General features: G+C 60.8%; 4 protein-coding genes across 4 annotated transcripts; 1 reads left to right on the top strand and 3 right to left on the bottom strand.

Annotated features, from left to right (window-relative positions):
• Positions 1 to 846: 846 nt before the first annotated feature.
• PLICBS_007443 (GTP-binding protein Rho1) lies at positions 847 to 2,024 on the top strand (the record flags this gene model as incomplete). The annotated part of the gene is made up of 5 exons (XM_018320880.1): positions 847 to 914; positions 1,062 to 1,089; positions 1,310 to 1,507; positions 1,603 to 1,737; positions 1,866 to 2,024. 5 exons carry the CDS (start codon positions 847 to 849, stop codon positions 2,022 to 2,024), a joined length of 588 nt encoding a protein of 195 aa, XP_018180777.1.
• A 3,137-nt stretch (positions 2,025 to 5,161) lies between these two features.
• Positions 5,162 to 6,976, bottom strand: PLICBS_007442 (uncharacterized protein; the record flags this gene model as incomplete). Its single annotated transcript, XM_018320879.2, has 4 exons — positions 5,162 to 5,190; positions 5,252 to 5,824; positions 5,874 to 6,036; positions 6,098 to 6,976. The coding sequence occupies 4 exons, from the start codon at positions 6,974 to 6,976 to the stop codon at positions 5,162 to 5,164; spliced, it is 1,644 nt and encodes a 547-aa protein (XP_018180776.1).
• An 874-nt stretch (positions 6,977 to 7,850) lies between these two features.
• On the bottom strand, positions 7,851 to 9,545 carry PLICBS_007441 (uncharacterized protein; the record flags this gene model as incomplete). Its single annotated transcript, XM_065601172.1, has 3 exons — positions 7,851 to 8,149; positions 8,207 to 9,305; positions 9,363 to 9,545. The coding sequence occupies 3 exons, from the start codon at positions 9,543 to 9,545 to the stop codon at positions 7,851 to 7,853; spliced, it is 1,581 nt and encodes a 526-aa protein (XP_065457244.1).
• A 4,276-nt stretch (positions 9,546 to 13,821) lies between these two features.
• PLICBS_007440 (uncharacterized protein) lies at positions 13,822 to 14,305 on the bottom strand (the record flags this gene model as incomplete). The annotated part of the gene is made up of 2 exons (XM_065601171.1): positions 13,822 to 13,994; positions 14,029 to 14,305. The coding sequence occupies 2 exons, from the start codon at positions 14,303 to 14,305 to the stop codon at positions 13,822 to 13,824; spliced, it is 450 nt and encodes a 149-aa protein (XP_065457243.1).
• Between the last annotated feature and the right edge of the window lie 3,631 nt (positions 14,306 to 17,936).

Genomic DNA, 17,936 nt, shown 5'->3' with positions numbered 1-17,936 from the left:
GAGGCAGGCAGGACGACGGCCGACATGGTGACGAGGGCAGCGAGGTGACGAGGTACCTGGAGCGTGGGGTACTCGGTACTTCGTACATGTCGTCCATTACGAGGCGCTCCGGGCGGGCCTGGCTGCCTCAGGAAAGGAGACGGGGTGGTTTGTCTGCGGGCCCCCGTGGTCAAGCCAGGCACAGTCCCTGGCGAGCTGCCGGCCTCCGTTGTTAGTCTCTAGGTACCCCTGCGGCAGCCGACCTGCTATGGGGTACCCGCACAGCACCAAGGCGCATCCTCTCTGAGCCGCGCCTCCGCCCCCATTTCACATTTCAGGCCCCAAGCCTCTCTTCATTGGGTGTGTGTGGTGCCTGACACAGGTCCCGCGGGCAACCAAACCCCCAAAGCCCCCCTCCCCTTCCATCCGTCCAGCGCCCGTTTGCCCCAGCACAGGCGCCCTGTCCAGCTGTCGCGCCTGAACAGGACGGGACCTGTTCTCGATGGGCGCCTTGCCCCCTATCGCTCCTATCAGCCGTCAAGTACCAGTGACAAGCGCCGCGAGGCCCCGACCCAGCAGCCACTCCCAGCCAGGCTGGCCCCAGGTCCAGGTCCAGGTCCAGCGCACGCAGAAGGCCACTCCAGTCAAGCCCAGCCCAGCCAGCCCAGCCCAGCAGCGGCCGTCCATTATCTGCCACCGCACCGTCACCATCCACCGACCATTCCCCCTTCTGACGTCCGTCCTCTTTCTTCCTCCATCCACCACCACCTCCCAGCTTGTCCTGCCCTCGTGCATCCCCAAGCCAACGCCCTCGCTCTTCGTCGTCGCGCCTCGCATTCTATCGTCATCCCGACACAAGCACACACCATGGCTGAGATCCGCCGAAAGCTCGTCATCGTCGGCGACGGTGCCTGCGGTAAAACCTGCTTGTTGATGTGAGTACCTAGCTCAGCTCCTCTCCGCCCCCCCGAATCGTAATCACAGCCCGCTCGCTCGTATCTCGCACGACAGCCTCTGCGCGAGCTGCCATCGCCAGCGGCCTTCTCCCCTTGCCAACGATCATTTTGCTGATGCATTTGCAGTGTTTTCTCCAAGGGAACCTTCCCCGAGGTAAGAATTGATCAAACGTCGAGCCCCTGCCCGCCCGCCTGCCTGCCTGCTGCCGATTCTCCACCCACCGACCGTCGCCGAGCCTCAACAAGGAGCAATACAACGTCCCAGCAGCCAACGCTGCCCGTGGCATCGGCCATTTCGTGCTTGGCTTTTGCGGCAGCCCAGGGCTTGCGATGTCATTACCTTTTGGACGGTATTTGCTGATGCAGGCGCTCAGGTCTACGTCCCCACCGTTTTCGAGAACTATGTCGCCGATGTCGAGGTTGATGGCAAGCACGTCGAGCTGGCCCTGTGGGATACGGCTGGCCAAGAGGACTACGACCGTCTCCGACCCCTTTCTTACCCCGACTCCCACGTCATCCTGATCTGCTTCGCGATCGACTCGCCCGACTCCCTCGACAACGTCCAGGAGAAGGTACAGTGTTCCTCCTAGTGCACTGCTGCTGTCCACTCGGCAGAGCGAATGTGCAAGTACATAAGCAAATGCTAACGCATGTGCCTCGCTTGCAGTGGATCTCCGAGGTCCTTCACTTCTGCCAGGGCCTGCCCATCATCCTGGTTGGCTGCAAGAAGGATCTGCGATACGACCCCAAGGTTACCGAGGAGCTGCGCAAGACTAGCCAGAAGCCCGTCACTGCCGAAGAGGTAAGCCCTGATTCTTTTGCCGCCCTCGCGGCCGCGTCAGACATGCCGCCGAGGACTTGTCTCCGCTGTGCCGTTTCACCCCGGACGGCTGCGTGTCCAGTGCAATGCTAACATGATCATCAATCCAGGGCGAGGAAGTTCGCAAGAAGATCGGTGCCTACAAGTACCTCGAGTGCTCGGCCAAGACCAACGAGGGCGTCCGCGAGGTGTTTGAGCATGCTACCCGCGCGGCCCTGCTCTCTCGCAGCAGCCGCAAGAGCAGCCACAAGAAGTGCCTCGTGTTGTAAGGCGGGGGTGTCACCGGGGGCGAGCCCGTCCATGACAAACACAGCAACCTGTTTTTTTATTCGCATCCATCGGTCACCCTTGTAATGCAATCAATCGTCTTTCCAGTCCACACTCAATTCTGGCCGGGGTTGTTCGGATGACACACAGGGTTTGGGACGGCCTCGACGGCGCGGGCCCGGCGCGTCTGCACAAGATTCTCAATGTTTGGGGTTTGATACCGTCTCGTCGACGCCTCGCTCAGCCAGTTTGGCTGGGGCCATCGCCTCGGCCCGCTTGCGCGTGACGAGTGCTCACTGTTCGATATCCCGGGAGGCTGCCGGCCTGCCCTCTCGGTCCACGTGGACTGGGGACGCGGAGATGGCTCGGGCCTTGGCAGCGTGCTGCGCGCCTTCGTCAGACAGGAGGTGGAGGGCTGGGTGCGATTGTTTTATGTATCTGTTGCGCAACCGAGAGATGGGCCTGAGACCTGGGACGTGTTTGTTTTGCTCTGCAGCGGCCTGGAGAGACGGAGGACCAGGAAGCGTGCGGACAGCGGGAAGGAGACTGTAGTGGATTTGCCGCCTGTTGGGAAGTGCCGGGATTCGAGGCACGCCGATGACGGCTGCATACATCTTTTTTTGTCTTGGGCCGTCGTTTTACACCTTGCTTAGTTGCGTTTTTGTGCTTGTGTCGTTGGACTTTTTGACGGCGGTGCATGCATGTTGCTGTTGGTCTCGACTCTCTCTCCTTTTGTGGCTGCTTGGCCGTGTTGGTGACTTAGACAGCAGGACGGAGCATCAATAGTAAAGCTGGACTTTGTGGTATTTGCCTGACTGGTGCGTGCCGTGGTGACTATCGTCTACTCACTCCTTTGCATCGACGCTCTACGGAGGGACATGGACGTGGACTCGTGGAACGGTCACATCATCTTGTTTCTGACCAGAGTCCATTCGGCTATCTCGCCCCCATGGCACTGCGGCCGTAGAGCTTTGACCTAGACTGTGGCTGCTACATAGGCGAAACCTGCCAAGGCAACATCACAGCCTGCCTGGCCGTGGGCCCGCCTGAACACATAGGGCCGCCGCACTCCGATCTGAGTCTCTTCAGCGCACCACCTGAATGTCAAGTCACCCGCCACCAACTCCTCCCTCGTCTTCTTCGTTGTCTTCGTCATCATCATCATCTTCATCATCGTCGTCGTCACATCGTCAACCCCGTCTCCTTCACTTGCTGTCCCCCACTACGGATCGCCCTGGGGCATGGCGTTGGCGGGGTGCAGCGACCACGGCTTAGTTGGGGCAGGTCTGTGGAGGCAGAGCAGGCGGCTCAAGTTAGAGACGGTTACTTCTTGCTTTGCTATTTTGTCCTTGGGCCATGTGTCTGGCGTGGGGCCTTGGAGAGGGTATGGGACGGGGATGAGATGTGATGAGGAAGCGAGAGGAGAGAGGGGGGCAGAGAGGCAGATGGGTGACAGGATAGGTGGCGGAGAGGAAGCAGGGGATAAGAGAGGGAGGCCGGAGGGGGGGAACTCACGGCGCCGCAGCTGCTGCAGGTCTTGGTGTTGCCGGCGGCGGCGCCGCACTTGGGGCAGCTGGTGTGGTTGTAGTTGACGGGCTGCATCTTGTGTATGTAGGCGGTGTCTTAAACTACTAGGTAGGCTCGTGCTTTCGTAGGTGCGGTATTCTTCTTCGAGACACAGGTTGACTTCTTCGTGAGGCGATGCGGACGTCTTGTTGAGAGCGCGCGGTGGTGTGATGCGAACGGTGGGATGGACGGATGGATGGACGGGACTCCAGTTGCGTTTGCAAATGGCCGCGTGGTGGTTCGTCCGCGGTGGAAGCGGGGTTTATATATTCGTCGCTGTTAACTATTAATATGGCGGAGGGTAGGTCCAGAGGGGCAGTCCGCGCGCGGCGGATGGGGGCCGTGTAGGATGGGCACCGTGTAGGATGGGCACATGGCCCCCTGTGACCCCTGCTGCCCACTTCCATACCTGGTACGTCTCCCCGTCGACGGTACCTACCAGCACGGCACGGCGCCGCTCATCAGTACAGTATTGCGGATGAGGTTACATGATGCGGATCGAGTACTGTACACGTGTGGCAGTCCGGATTGGGGCCGAGAATAGACTCGCTGCAAGTGCCGATGGGGGTGCGTTGTCGTCGTCGTCGTCGAGGAGAGGGGAGGGTTCCATAGTCCATACCTGCCCGCCCGGCTGGGCGATGCACACATGACCGCCCGGAAAGGCACTGACTCGGCGCGGGGACGCCTACCTATGCGACGCCCAGTGATTACAAGCCGAGGGCGGCTCTGTGCTTCCTTCGAAGCATTAAGTGAGGCTGCCGGGCGGGCGGGCCATCACAGCGTGAGGCAGCAGCTTATCATGAAGCCCCAGGCACTTAGGAAGTAAGTAGAGAGCCAGCCAGCCAGCCAGCCTAGGCTCCGAGCAAGGCAACCAGGCCCCATCTGCTTGCTTCCAGGCCAAGCTCTCTCCCCTCCTCTCTACCATGAGAATGGACTCTCGCGCTGTCCCAGTCCGCGGGGGGTGCACCGAAAAGCCTAAATGAGACGATCCGTGTAGGCAACGATAAAGGACGACGAGCGCGTTGGACGAAGAGGCTGCGTGACGTGTGACGTGCAGGCAAAACCAAGCCAGCCAAGTCGAGGTCGAGTCGAGTCGAGTCCCCATTGCTGCGTGAAACGGTGCAGGTCCTGGGGCCCTCTCAACGGACCGCTTACACGTCCTCGTGATGCATGCGACGGGCCTGTGGATCTGCGCTCTGCAGCTTCGACAGCCAACGGACGCACGCACGACGGGCCCTCCCCCCCCCCGGTTGCATTGGTCCCGGTGCAAGGGGTCCGCATGGTGGTGGCGTGCAGACCACGGCGCGCGATGATGTATCGTCGAATTCTATCTGCGCTCAAGGAAACGCCAAAGACCTTGTATGCAGTCCCTATCCAAAGGCCTCTCATCATGCTGCCGTTGCTGCTCCTGCGGGCTCCGTCCTGCTCGCAAATACCATGTGCCGTGTGCTCTGCCGCAGGCGTCATGACCCCTTGCCCGTCCCGGTATGCGATGCCCGGTCATACATGTACAGTCCACCGTTCATCCATATCTTACACCGACGACTCGGTCGTGCCCTGCATCAACAAGCCCTCATGTACACGCCGCGGGGCCTTCGGAGCCTACAGTCACACAATCAGAATACTGCCGGTATGCAAGCGCCCGAGGGTCAGGAAAACGTACCGTTTATCATCTTGCCAACCGCCTGTATCACGCTGATGACCATGACGGCAACGCCAAACACCACCACCGCGTACGCCATGTAGGTGCGCCAGCTCCGCGTCGTGAGCTTGATGTAGCACATGGGCGGCAGGATGTACGCCATGGCCACGGCGCTCGTCGCGCCCACCAGCTCGAACACGACGCCCAGGTCGCACGTCAGCAGGCTGATGCCCGTCGCGCCGGCCACGAGCGCCGTGCTGAAGATGAGATGCCGCCGCAGGTTGAAGGGCTCGTCCGGGTACCAGTACGTCAGCATCACCTCGCGGCAGACGAAAGCCTCGAGCGGCAGCGTCGTCAGCATGTTGAGCCCGAAGAAGAGGCGCGCCACGTTGACCATGCTGTTGTCCGAGGGAAAGTTGTTGAGCACGTTGCCCAGCGTCTTGTCGCCAAACGTCAGGAACCCCGCGAGCGCCATGACCAAGCACGCCAGCATGGACACGCCCGTCGAGTAATGCGTGACCCGCGAGAAGTTGTCGATTGTCGGTGTGCGGAGCGAGCCGTAGATGAGCAGCGAGTTATGATGGCATACAAAAGCTGGTCCGGTGTTAGCTGGAGAGGTGCAAGCAACGACAACGACTCATACCAAATGATATAACGCCGATAGCCTGGAATATGCCCCCGTTTATCGTCAACAGGGGAACGCTAAACGAGCCCCGCGACTCGGACGGAACAAACGCCCCCTGTATTAAGACCGTCGACACAATGACCATCATGCCGATGAGCGCAAACGTGCTCGCCTTGGCCAGCTGCAGAGTCCGTGTGGTCAGCCCAACTCTGCCCTCATCCGGCCTGAGCAGGTAAACCTACCTTTGCGATATCCCGGTACAGCGTCAGTGGATAGCTCACGCCCATGACAAACACCGCAATGGCCACCCTCCTGTCCGTCAGCAGCCCGATGACGGGCACCTGGGCCAGCTCGGGCCATATCGCCAGCAGCACGTGCGGGATCGTGTCGCCGACGATGACGCCAAAGGCCACCATGCCGCCAAACGCAAAGACCCACTGCGCGATGCTGATGGCGATGAGCCCCGCGCGCCCGAAGCAGTGCTCCACGGTGCCCTGGAAGCTGCTCGTGCCGCTGAGCTTGCTGTTGATGACGATGAGGCAGATGGTCCAGTCGACCACAATGGTCAGCCCCACGAGCAGCAGGATGCCCGCCAGGAGGCCCGCCTGCCGGATCGCGTACGGCTGCCCGATGATGCCCGCGCCGATGATGGAGTTGGCCATGTTCATGAACGCCGACTTGAGGCCCGACTTGGGCCGCCGCATCTCGGCGTGCAGCTCGTCCGCGGCGTCGCCCTCGTCGTCGCCGTCGCCCCACGCGTTCGCCACGGCCACGCTCGGCGCCTCCATGTCCGTCAGCAGCGGCACGCGGTGGTGACGCTCCCCCTGGCCGCCGCCCTCGGCGATGTCCAGGTCGAAGCTCCGGCTCGCCTCGTCCGACGAGTACGACATCCTGCCGCCGGCCGAACCGTTGCCCGCGCCAATCACCTCGGGCGTGAGGTCAAACTGCACGCGGTGCGGCGTCCGCGGCGACTTCTGGGGCGTCGCCGCGAGCTTGTCGTCGCTGCCGTTGGCGTCGATGCCGACATGTGTACCTAGGTCGTCCTCCTCGTAGTTGCCTGCCAGCAGGCCCTGCCCCTCCTCGTGCCTCGCCGGTTCGCCATTGCTCTTGGCCGGTATCATGGTATGAGGATCTCCGGTCCTCTCGTGCACATCTTCGCGGACTGTCGGGTCGGGGTGCTGCTTGCGCGGGTCGGACGGCCTCGGACAGTCGGGTGCTCGCTGCTGACGGCGGGCGCAGCGACGTAGTTAGGCGCGGTAGCGGCACAGGGTGCTTCCCGACAGCTCTGGGACGGTCAGGACGCCGACTCGATGTCCTCGTTGCGATGCAAACACGGCAGCCGTTGGTGTCTTGGAGCTGATGTTGCAGCGGCGATGGGTCTGGAGCTTCAAAGTGTCGAGGTCCCGTCCATTCCAGCGCCGGACACAGTCGCAGCTACCCGTGGCCGTGCCGGCTTATAGGGAGCGTTTTGGAGTGATTATGTCATTCTTTGGCGGCAGCCACTGAACGCCGCCGCCGCCGCCGCCGCCGCTGCTGCACCTGCGTCATTGGTGCGGCGCTGTCCGCAATAGGGGTCGGCGTCGAGATTAGTCGCGCAATAGGGGGCCTCGGTCGCTGCGACGCCAGTGCTTCCTGACCGCAACCGGCTGCTCACTTGGACTCGCCGCCATGGAATTGAACACGTTGCCATGATGCCTGTTGCATTGCATTACATATACACTACATTTATATAAACCCCGATGTCAGGGCAGAAGTCAGTCAACTGCTGGGGCCGTCCCCCTTGCTCCATCGCGTGGGCCCCCAATGGGTATCGTGTGTTTGTGTCTGTCGTCTCGGTTGTTGTAACTTGTAGTCTGTCGCCGTCCTTCATGCACAGAAGCTATCCACCGACTCTCCAACTGTGCCCTGGCGAGGGCATTGACTCGTAAAGGACTTTTGAGCACCGTCGTCTTGCAGCTGTCCTCAATTGGGCCGCCTGGTGTCATCTTCGAACAATCAGGCCAGCGCCGCCACGAGCGCCGCCATCACCATACCCGTGCAGAGCTTGGTGCTGATGCGCGCGCCACCGGCCGGGGCTGCAGAGTGCGACGTCTCTGACGGCTTGACGGCGTCGCCAGTGGCCGTGGTGCCGGTAGTCTGCGTCTCATGGCCGCCGAGGCCCATCGTCGGCTTGCCCGACTGCTGCGAGCTCACGCCGGTGACCAATGTCGTCGAAGTTCCCGTCGCCGAGGCCGTTCCTTTGCTGCTAATCGAGCTTGAGCTGGTCTTGCTCGCGCCAGCAAGCTTCGCGAAACCTATGCACCTGTCAGCATGAACATGTATCAAGACGCCAGAGTGTCGTCGCAACTCACCGATGCGCTTCTGGTCCTTGTCAAAGACGGCATACACGTTCTTGAGAAACGTGTCGCCGAGGAGCCAGGCGCCCGTCACAACCTCGTGCCCGTAAACGTTGCTCGTGCACTTGCCCGAGCTGTCCTTGGGCGAAACCCAATCAGTGGGAGAAATCGTAAAGTCGACCCCCGAAAAGGTCAGCGTCAGGGGCTTGTTGCTGTCGCAGGGGACCGTGTAGGTCAACCCGTCACTGCTCTCGGAGCCGGGGATGACGCTGTGCACCTTCTTGACCAGGTCTGCGGGGCCAAAGATGAACGAGGTGCCCGTGTCGATGTAGCTCTTGACTCCACCGGCTTGAGCCTTTGATCCGCCATACGCCATGTCGTCGATGGGAATGGCCCAGTCTCCGTCGCTGGAGCTCACGGACGTGTACGTGATATCGCCCGTGTACTTGTCCGAGTTGGTCGACCCAAACCGGATCTCACCCGTATTGGTGCCGTCCGAAGCCCGGTTCAGGGCAATGGAAAACATGTTCTTGTCGAGCTTCTTGGCGTCTCCCATCGACTTGATAAAGTTGTCGTTGGCGCCCTGGCTCATGGACAGGCCCAGAATGCCGTCAAACGCAAAGCGGGTGAAGTCGTCTGACGTGTTGGAGGCGAGGCCAAAGTTGTACGTGAACGAGACACCGGCCAAGGAGATGGTGTCGGTGGCCAGGGTTCCACGCACGGTACCCGATCCGTACGAAATGGAAAAGTCCTTGTTGGCCGTTTGAAACGTGTTCGAGTCGCCGGGGCCGAACGTGTTGTGCATGGTGCAGGCCTTGTCTGTACATGAGGAGCCCATGACCCAGCTAGAGCCGGCGCCCGTGTCGACCAGCATGTACATGGACTTGCCTTTTGACCCGAGCTTGACCGTGACAAAATAGGAGTAGTCTGCCCCGTCCTGGTTGATGCCGGCGGTCATGTCGTTGGAGGGGGTGGCGGCCTCCATGACCTGATACTGGTTGGATCGCTTGGCGACATCGGGACGAGTCTCGGCTTGGGCGGAACGGGATCGTCCGTACTTGGTCGCCAGGCGCTTGGCCTCTTGAGCGGCTCTCTCGGCGGGCTTCGTCGATGTCTGGATCCCAAAGGTTAGCACCGTCGTCGGATCGGACGACTCGCACCATGTACTGACCAAATCCGGCTTGCGTTGGAGACCCAAGCTAAACCCTGAGGCGCCCTCCCCGTCAACATTTCGACTCGCCTCGCGTGCGGAGATTGTTGCATCCTGCTCCTGCAGCCAGTCTGGGGTGAACGGGAAGAATGCGGAGGCGGACGACGTCCACAATGCCAGCTGCAGAAGCGGAACGGTACGCATGGTGAGGTCGTGCCACGGGCACAGTCGTCGTACCTCTTGACGTTACCCACGGCACGGCAAGCTGCAAGTGGACCGCGGATCTCGCTGCCGAGGTATGACGAGGCTCGCGGGTGCTCGTGCGAGCCCAATTCGGCCAGGAGGTTGTCGGTCCGTGGGCGAGTGTTGCGAGAGGACCCGGCGGCTCGAGGCAATCGAGGGAGGCTTCTGGCTCGATTTCGGCGGGGAAGACGAGACGCGGATAGCGGCAAGGGCGACAGACGAGAGCTTGTGAGGTTCCGATATCGAGTAATTAGATATTATGCGGCATCGCTGGTCGAAGCAGCAATTCCAATGCAAGTCGAGGCGGGGGATTCGCGGAGAAGATGCTGGCGGCCGTTGGGGATGCTGCAGGAACCAACAAAGCTGTGAGCGAGGCAGGTCGTTTGCAAAAGGCGAGAAGCGGAGAGGGGAGAAAGAAAGAGCCCTTTGGTGCGTTTACACGTACCAGAAACTAAAAGGAAAATCCAAGAAAGCCAAGGCAACAAGGGAAACCGCGCTGAACAGAAAGAGGCCGCGTTGCCTGCCTTGGCGGAGCAACCAAAGTCGTGGGCGTGCCGTGTCTGGCTATCCCCCCCTGCTAGAAAGACGGAAGTGCTGTTTTACAACGGCGAAACGAAACGGCAGGCAATGAAACAAGAGAAAATTCAAGAGAGAGGCTGCACTAGTATTTTTCCAAAAAAGGTCGAGGCGGAAGAAAGGGAAAACAAATGGAGAATGGGGGGAAGCGGCGAGCCGTGAGGTGAAGTCGACGACGACGGCAACGACGACGAAGACGATGGTGGTGATGATGGGTGGTGGGGAGGAGGGAGGACGGACAGAGGACGAGGTCGCCGTTCGCCAAGGACTGGAGGCGCACGCCCGTCTCGATGCCCGTAGCTCCATGGATGGATGGATAGGTTGGCTCCATCCATGGCGGCGGGCCACCAGCACCGATCGAGGCCGGCCGTCCAGCGTCCACAGCAGCGACCAGCCGGCTCGAGGGCGGCGGAGTGGTTCACGTCAATCACTGCTGCGGTGGGTCCCAGCCCGGGGTCGCTTGCAGGGCGGCCCTGGAACCTGGAAGAGGGTCTCAGGGAATGCCAGCGGTTGGCCCGGGTGTTCGACGGGGGGGTTCGTGAGGGCTGGGCCTGGGCTGGGGGGCCCGCAAGGCCCCGCCCCGCCCCCTGGAGACGTGCAGCTGGGCCCCGACTGGGCCGCACCACAAACCGTCCAGGTTGAAGCAGGCAGCGCGATGGACGGCTTGCCCAGGAGCCTGGCTGCTGCGTCGTCACCTGCGATAACGACGCCATGGGATTCGGCCGACACGGGCTGGGGCGCATGCTCCGCAGGCTCGCGCCGGCCCCTACTGCTGCGCCGCTGGTGCTGGCGCTGGCACTCTGGGCGGCCACTCGCAGCACAGAGCGCTCACCATGCCCGAACCAGGAGGACCCATCACCCGCAGCTGGGCAATGTCCGGCCCTGCACGTTGGCTTCGGGCGGCACATGGATCCCAGGATGATGGATCGATGGCAAAGTCAAAGCGCGGGTGTTTCGTCCGATGTTGCTGCGCTGAGCTGAACTTGAAGAGCTCGTGTTGCCTACGTGTGTCCTGCCCCTTGTTCCGTCTCGTCGCAAGCCTTCGGGCGGTGCAAAAGAAACTTTGGCGCCGTACGACTCAGGGACGGACCAAGGAACCGAGCACTCCAGGCCTGTTCCTTGGATTCGATCGCGCCCACCAGCGAGCGAGCGTCGGTCTCGAAAGGGGGGCGCTTTCAGCGGGCAGCGAGCGGGTCGCCCAGCCCGCCGTTGACGTCGGCGGATGCGCGGACGGATGGGGCCCTCCCCGGCGGGCTGCCTGCTGTCGCTGCAGTGGCCACCTGCACCTCCTGAACGGCCGCGGCGCTGGGAGCTCGGGCGGTGCGTGGAGGAGAGCGCTGGGCGGGTGCCCGCCCCATTGGCCCCGTCGGCCGCCGAACCTGCCACCCTCCGGCATTAGACTTTGCAGGCTGGGGCGCGGGCCACGCACATGCTGCAGAGATGGAAACAAGGGCGCTTGGCTTTGGGGGGCGCTTGAAAAGCGGGTTGACGACGCGCCTTGCATGTGGTGGTGGAGGAACTGCCTGCGCCGCCTCGTATTGCTGCTTTGCTCGTGTGCAGTAGATAGTCATACGTAGGCGAGGTGGTCAGCTTCAGTTCAGCCAGGCAGCCAGCTCGCCAGACCGAGCCGCAGGTCCACCGTCACTGGCATGGCCGCTGTTGCCCTTGATACGGCATACAACAAGCGGATTGCAATTAAGGAGCTCAAGGGCAGGACGGACGAGGACGACAGGGGAGCTAGGGCCCGCTAGATTTGCCGCTGTTTCGGATGCGGTAATGGCCCAAGCTCCCGATCGACAGGCCAATTCGCCGCCTCGAATCACCTATGGGACGGACGCCTCCGCCGCCAGGGGCATTGGAGGCTCCCATCTGCTTGCCAGTCGCACCCGACTCGCTGTTCCATGTGTGCCCGTCCGTCCATGTTATGCCACTCGTCGCGGCACTGACAGCACGGCCCGGAGCGGCAACCACCACGTCGAGTCTCGACGGCGCCCCCTTGTGGCACAATGCAGCGGTCCCCGTCCAGGGCGGCGGCGGCAGCGGCTGCGTCTGCGATTAATTGCGCTGATTGATTTGATCGGTTTCGCTTTCCGAGCACACGCGATGCATGCATGTTTCTCGGCCACGCTCCGATTAAGGAACATGCATGTATCAACGTCGCGCGACTCGACGCGTAATGGCCCTTTGCGGCGTTGCACTGCACAACTCTTCCATTGCGGCGGTGCATGCACCCGGATCGCTTCCCATCCCATCTCCCCCTCTTACCATGTTATCCAGGCGAGCAATTCCATCTCGAGATTGCCATCCGACTAACTAACTAATACTAGGCCCCTAGCGGCCCATGTTGCATCGCCCAATCCCTCCCTCTCCCCTGGGGCTCCCCCGCGCCAAACAGGGGGTTGCGATGCTGATCTCCCACCGCCCGCTGGGGAAAGAACATGGGATGCGGCTTTTGCATCTCTCTGTTTGGCATTCCCATGTCGCAGGGCCACCCAAGTTTGACAAACCAACAAAAACAAGAACACACTGAGGAGGCAGGGACATGAACCGTGTGATCCATCTCATCAATCGGCGTGTTTACTCGTGTGTTGTTGACGAGACATGGGACGGGCCAAAAATAGGCCACCGTCTCCGAGACGCACCGCAATATGCTCGCATAGCAGACAGCGGCTGTCGCTCGTCTGGAACACGGCGCTGGTGTCTAGTCGTGAACACGCCCGCCAACACCGCCAATGCCGTCTACTGTTTCAGGCTCATCTTGGCGGCCCGGCTGCTCTCGCGCGCCCATCCATTGTGGGCCGCGGCAGATTGGGCCACGCCGGACAATGGGCGTTTATTATCAGAGGCGGCGCTTCAAGGGTTAAGACGGCCGCTTGCCAACAGACAGACGTCACGAGCGCCCGCTCGGCGCCTATCCCAATGTCTGCCCAGCCGCTTGACGGTGACATTCATGTGCGCATATGCACACGCGGTGAGTCGCTTGCGCCCGGTGCCAACTAACTAATAGACTCTTGTTTCAGACCCTGCGAGGGCAGCTTGGCCAGGGCCGTTGGCGAGTGTGGTCCAGGCGCCCTTGTGTGCCCACTGCCGCGTGTTTACTCTCATTGACAGCATTCCTGCCGTTGCTCATATGTCTAAGCGTAACTTATATGCAGCATGTGCAAGGCCACGACGAGCCCGGCATTGGGCAGAGCAAGCGATCCGGACGCCATTCAGCTGCCTGATCTCGCGTCTGGCGTCGCACCGTCCACGCCGTCTAACTGTGGCTGCTCACCACGGCAGAATCACGGTCACGACTCGCAGTTCAATACAGGCAATCGTCGGCAGCGGATTGATTAAAGTATAAGTTTTGTAAGAGGCACACGCAGCAGCTCTGGCGTCGTGTGCTCCATTTCCAAGGGTGGTGGCCGTCCTCCGCTCTGGCAACAGGAGGCAGAAATGGAATGCTCGACAGATCCTCAAATACCGACAAGCGTATTACGCTCATTCAAGTCCCGATCCGCGCGAGTGCAGATTGGCCCTTTGAATAATAACCCTCTCGCAGCATCTAAAAGACTCTTGGAGGCATTGTTATCCCCGCCCGTCACGGGCGAGCCTCTTCCGCAGTCTTTGCGCCATGCTCGAGCGCAACATGCACCTCCGCCATCCTTCCCCGGCACACTTATAGGGCCATGGCGGCGGCCAGCATGGCGGCGATGGCACCAGCTCCGGGTCCAGCGTTGGCAGCAGCCGTGACGACCGGGGGCGCCGGCGGGGCGGTAGGGTTCGGGGCGGTCGAGGTGACGGTCTTGAAGCCCGGGCCCGGAAGGCTCGTGGGAGCGACAGGAGTGGCCCCTGACGGGGTCGTTGGCAGGACAGGCTCGGGGACGCATGAAGTATCCGTCCCGCTGCCAGTCGAGGTGGTCGATGTCTCGGTCGAGTTGCTGAATCCATAGGTACTTGTGGTCGGCTTCGAAGTGGCCGGTTCCGTCGAGTTCGAGGGCGAGGCGGTGGGCTTGACGGAGCTGGTTTTCGCGGTGGACGGGACAGGACCAGTGCTGCTGCTCTCGGTCGACTCGGAGGTTGACGTGGCCGTCGTTGTTGCTGTCGCGGTCGACGGCACCGTCGACGAGGTGGTGGGATATGCCGTCGGGACCGTGAGGCATGTGCTAGAGGCTGAAGCGGAGATTGACAGGAGTTTCATCAGATCAGGAAACCCACACGCGTTCGAAGCGCATTCAGTTGAGCAATCCCTCATGAAGTCCCGGCTTTTCATCCAGCACATGCAGATTTGGTCGAGAAAGCCATGGCAGCCCGTCTGTGGGACACACTCGTCAAGGCAGGGCCACTATGTATAACGATCGAGCGCCACACGTCAGCAGCCATGTCTACGGAGAAAGAGGTCGCCAGTGTGGAAGCAAGAATTAGGGGTCAGGAGTCAGGACGTACAACACACTCTGGCATCCCCGGGTACTTTTCCGCAATGACGAGACCCGCCAGGGCCAGGGGAACGATGGTGGTTGCCTTCATTGTGAGCGAGTGAGATATGATTCTCAGGCGTAGGATGCTGTTAGGCCGCGGAGGCGTAAAGAAAGTGCCCGATTAAGCAATAGCACGAAGATGGGTTGAAGATGGTAAGGGGGTAGATCGACGTCGAAGGGACTGCCGCGTCGATGCCTCTTTAAAAGAGTGAGCAGGAACCGGCGCCAACTCATGATGGTATGGGCTGATGGTCAACGACACTCGATAACCTCGAGCAGTTGCAACAGCCGTGTTGCTTTGCATCATGGCCTGACGTCCGATCTGGACCCTCACCGTGGCCGCCTCCACGCAGGTAGGTTAATGAGGCGGTGGAGTTCAACAGCCCCAGCCGGTTCATCGTCGCCACGATTCACCAAGTACACCATCCGTCTGTCTGAACCGAGCTGCCCACGCACAAGACTACTACCGCTCCATGAGCCTGCGTCGTCTAAACACCCGGCGGACGACGCTCCGCCGTTGCGGGTCCGGGCCGGTTCGGGTACCTGGCAGAAAAGACGCTGGGTAGGCCGCTGCTGAGCTGAATCAAGCCCTCCCGACTCCCGAGCCCGCTCTTCGCATCCGCAGGCCCACCTCGATCGTGTGAGCTTCGACTGCCGTCTGGCCATTCGTCGCCCGAGGCCGCGTCGGCTGTGGATTGCGTGTTGGACATGCGAGCCGTGCTGATTCGTCCCGGGACGGGCCTCAGGGCCTTTTAATTGACGGGCCCGCTATCTGTTTGTCTAAACGTGAGCGCGATGGGGTCGCCATGTGAGGTTGTACTTACACCGTTCCCGCCGCGGGGGGGATTCGGTCCACCAACCCGTTATCAGGACTCAGGGGTCGGGAGAAGCCCGTGAGTGGTTCGAGGTGCTGCTCGAATCCGAACACGAGGCTATGATTGGGGTTGCAAAGCATTTCCACGCGTGAATAGTACGGCACAACGACCAACTCATGGTTGAGAGAGAGAGATGCGGAATCTACGACCGTTGCCTTGATCTGTGTACTTCTCACCTTCAAACCTACGTTCCGCGAACAAACAAGTGCGCGCCCCGCGATTTCAAAGTGCGTTCAAGCCTGGATTCACGAGCAATACCAGATACAGGCCCTGCTTCTCGCGGGCGCCCAAGACAATTCTTGCCCACACCTTCGGACACACACGGCGTCTGCTCAGCGACAGATCTCAGATTAAGTACAGCTATCAGCAGCTACTAACAGGTGCCTCTTCTTTTTGTGGGTGGTTCCCGTCACGGGCGAGCCCCTTCGTAGCTTGACCTGACGGCTCGAGTGCGGCCTTCCCCCCTGCCCATGCCTGTCGTCCGGTCCAGCCCTCGCGACGGGCAGCCGAGATTGTCCGGAAGACTTCGACCCTCCCGGCGGTTCGAACCGTTCCAACAAAACGAGGTGCGTGCCCGCATCTACAGAGCCAGGAAAGCTGCCAAAGCCGCAACGAGGACACCATCTCTGGGCCCAGCGTTGGCGGCAGCCGCGACGACCTCGTGCAACGGCGGGGCGGAAGGGCTCGGCGCAGTAGGAGTGGTGGTTGTCATGAAGCTCAAACTCGAAGGGCCCGTTGCAGCTGTGGTCGAGGGCTCCGATACAGATGCATCTGATGTCTCTGTCGTGCAGTCCGACTCACAGGTCTCTGAAGCCCCGGCCGTGTTGCTCGTCCAGGACGTAGGACCAGTCTCGGTTGGCTGGACAGTGTCGGGACCCTGGGTAGTGCGCGTTACAAGGCTCTGTGACATTTCCGTCGCGTCGCTCGTCGGAGTGGCCGATCCAGAGTCATCTGACGGTTCCGTTGGGCAGCCCGCCGAATCGCAAGTATTCGAAGTCTCTGTCACACCGCTCGTCGAGGGATCCGAGGTATCTGTGGACGTGGCCGATTGTATCGTAGTAGAGATCTCTGGCGAGACGGTCGGTTCGGTTGTAAATGACACGGTATCCGACGAGGACGACTCCGACGTCGTGGTGGACGTCGCTTGTGAGCAACCCAGGGGGTCACAAGTACTCGATGTCTCCGCCGCGCTGTCCGTCGAGGTGGCAGGCTCCGAGGTAGTTGGAGTTTCCGTCGACGGAGTCGATTCAGAGGCGGTTGAAGTCTTTGTTATTGAAGTATCTGTTGACGAGGCAGTTGAAGCCTCTGTTGTCGAGACAGTTGAAGCCTCTGTTGTCGAGGCAGTTGAAGTCTCTGCTGACGAGGCCAGTTCAGTGGTGTCCGTTGCCCTGCTCGTCCTGGTCGATGGGGAGGTGGGAGACTCGATAGAGCTGGTTTCCGCGGTCGTGGTTGACGGAACAGAGCTAGTGGTGGTACTCGTCACTACCCAGGGAATGGGCACGATCGTCGTCATCGTCATCGTTTTTGTTGTTGTTATTGTCGTCGTCGTCGTTGCTGTCGCTGCAGTCGACGATGTCGTCGTCGAGGAGGTGGTAGCCGTGACGGTGAGGCACGTCCTGGAGGCTTCCTCTTCGATGGATTTCAGACGGGAAAGATCGAACTTATCGCACACAAATTTCTGATAATTCAAGGCCACAGTCATGCAGCTGTCAAACTCGTCCCGATGCATGCACATGCAAAACCGGTCGTGATAGCCCAGGCAGCCTGTCTGATCCACGCACTCGTCCACCTCGCGCCACTATGTAGATGCATCAGAGCGGGCACCGGTCAGTAATGCCGTTTGCCAAAGAGGTCTCCAATGGGCATATTCATAGTAAGGGCTCGAGTTGGGACGGACAGAACACTTTGGCAAGTCCGGATAGTAGCCTCCTGCGGCCACAAGGCCCGCCAGCGCGAGGGCCCTGGCAACCAAAGATGCCTTCATGAGAAACGAGTGACGATGAGGACTCTTAATGTCTGAATGAGTGTATAGGGCGTAAAGATGCCCGCCTCGTTGGGCTGTGACACGACTGTCCGTTCCAGTCGGCAAAGGTAGGCTACATGAGTGTGAACGTAAAGGCGCTGGGGGACGAAGCGTCGACTCCGTTCAAGTGACCCGAAACAATATATGGCGGCGGAGTCAACGACAGTCAATACTGTCCTTGAGCTGTTAGCAGTAGCAGGGGTCTCATCTTCTCGCGGGGTGGGCTGATCGCCGACTTCCAGCCCTCGCCGTCTGGTAGTCAAATACAAGGACATTGGGATGCTGGAAGAGTGCAAGCCCCTCCTCCCCTACGAAGGAGATTCTTCGTCGCCATCAAGGTACGTCTACAGCTGTAATGGATGGCTGTCGGTGACTCGAGCGGCCACGAGCACGATTGCCGTTTGAGCCGGTCAAGACT

The sequence above is a fragment of the Purpureocillium lilacinum genome (genome assembly GCF_023168085.1).
Source record: "Purpureocillium lilacinum CBS 284.36 DNA, scaffold_5, whole genome shotgun sequence".
Classification (NCBI taxonomy): Eukaryota; Fungi; Ascomycota; class Sordariomycetes; order Hypocreales; family Ophiocordycipitaceae; genus Purpureocillium; species Purpureocillium lilacinum.
The sequence above is the reverse complement of the archived record's forward strand: the minus strand, read 5'-3'. Positions and strand labels throughout refer to the sequence as shown.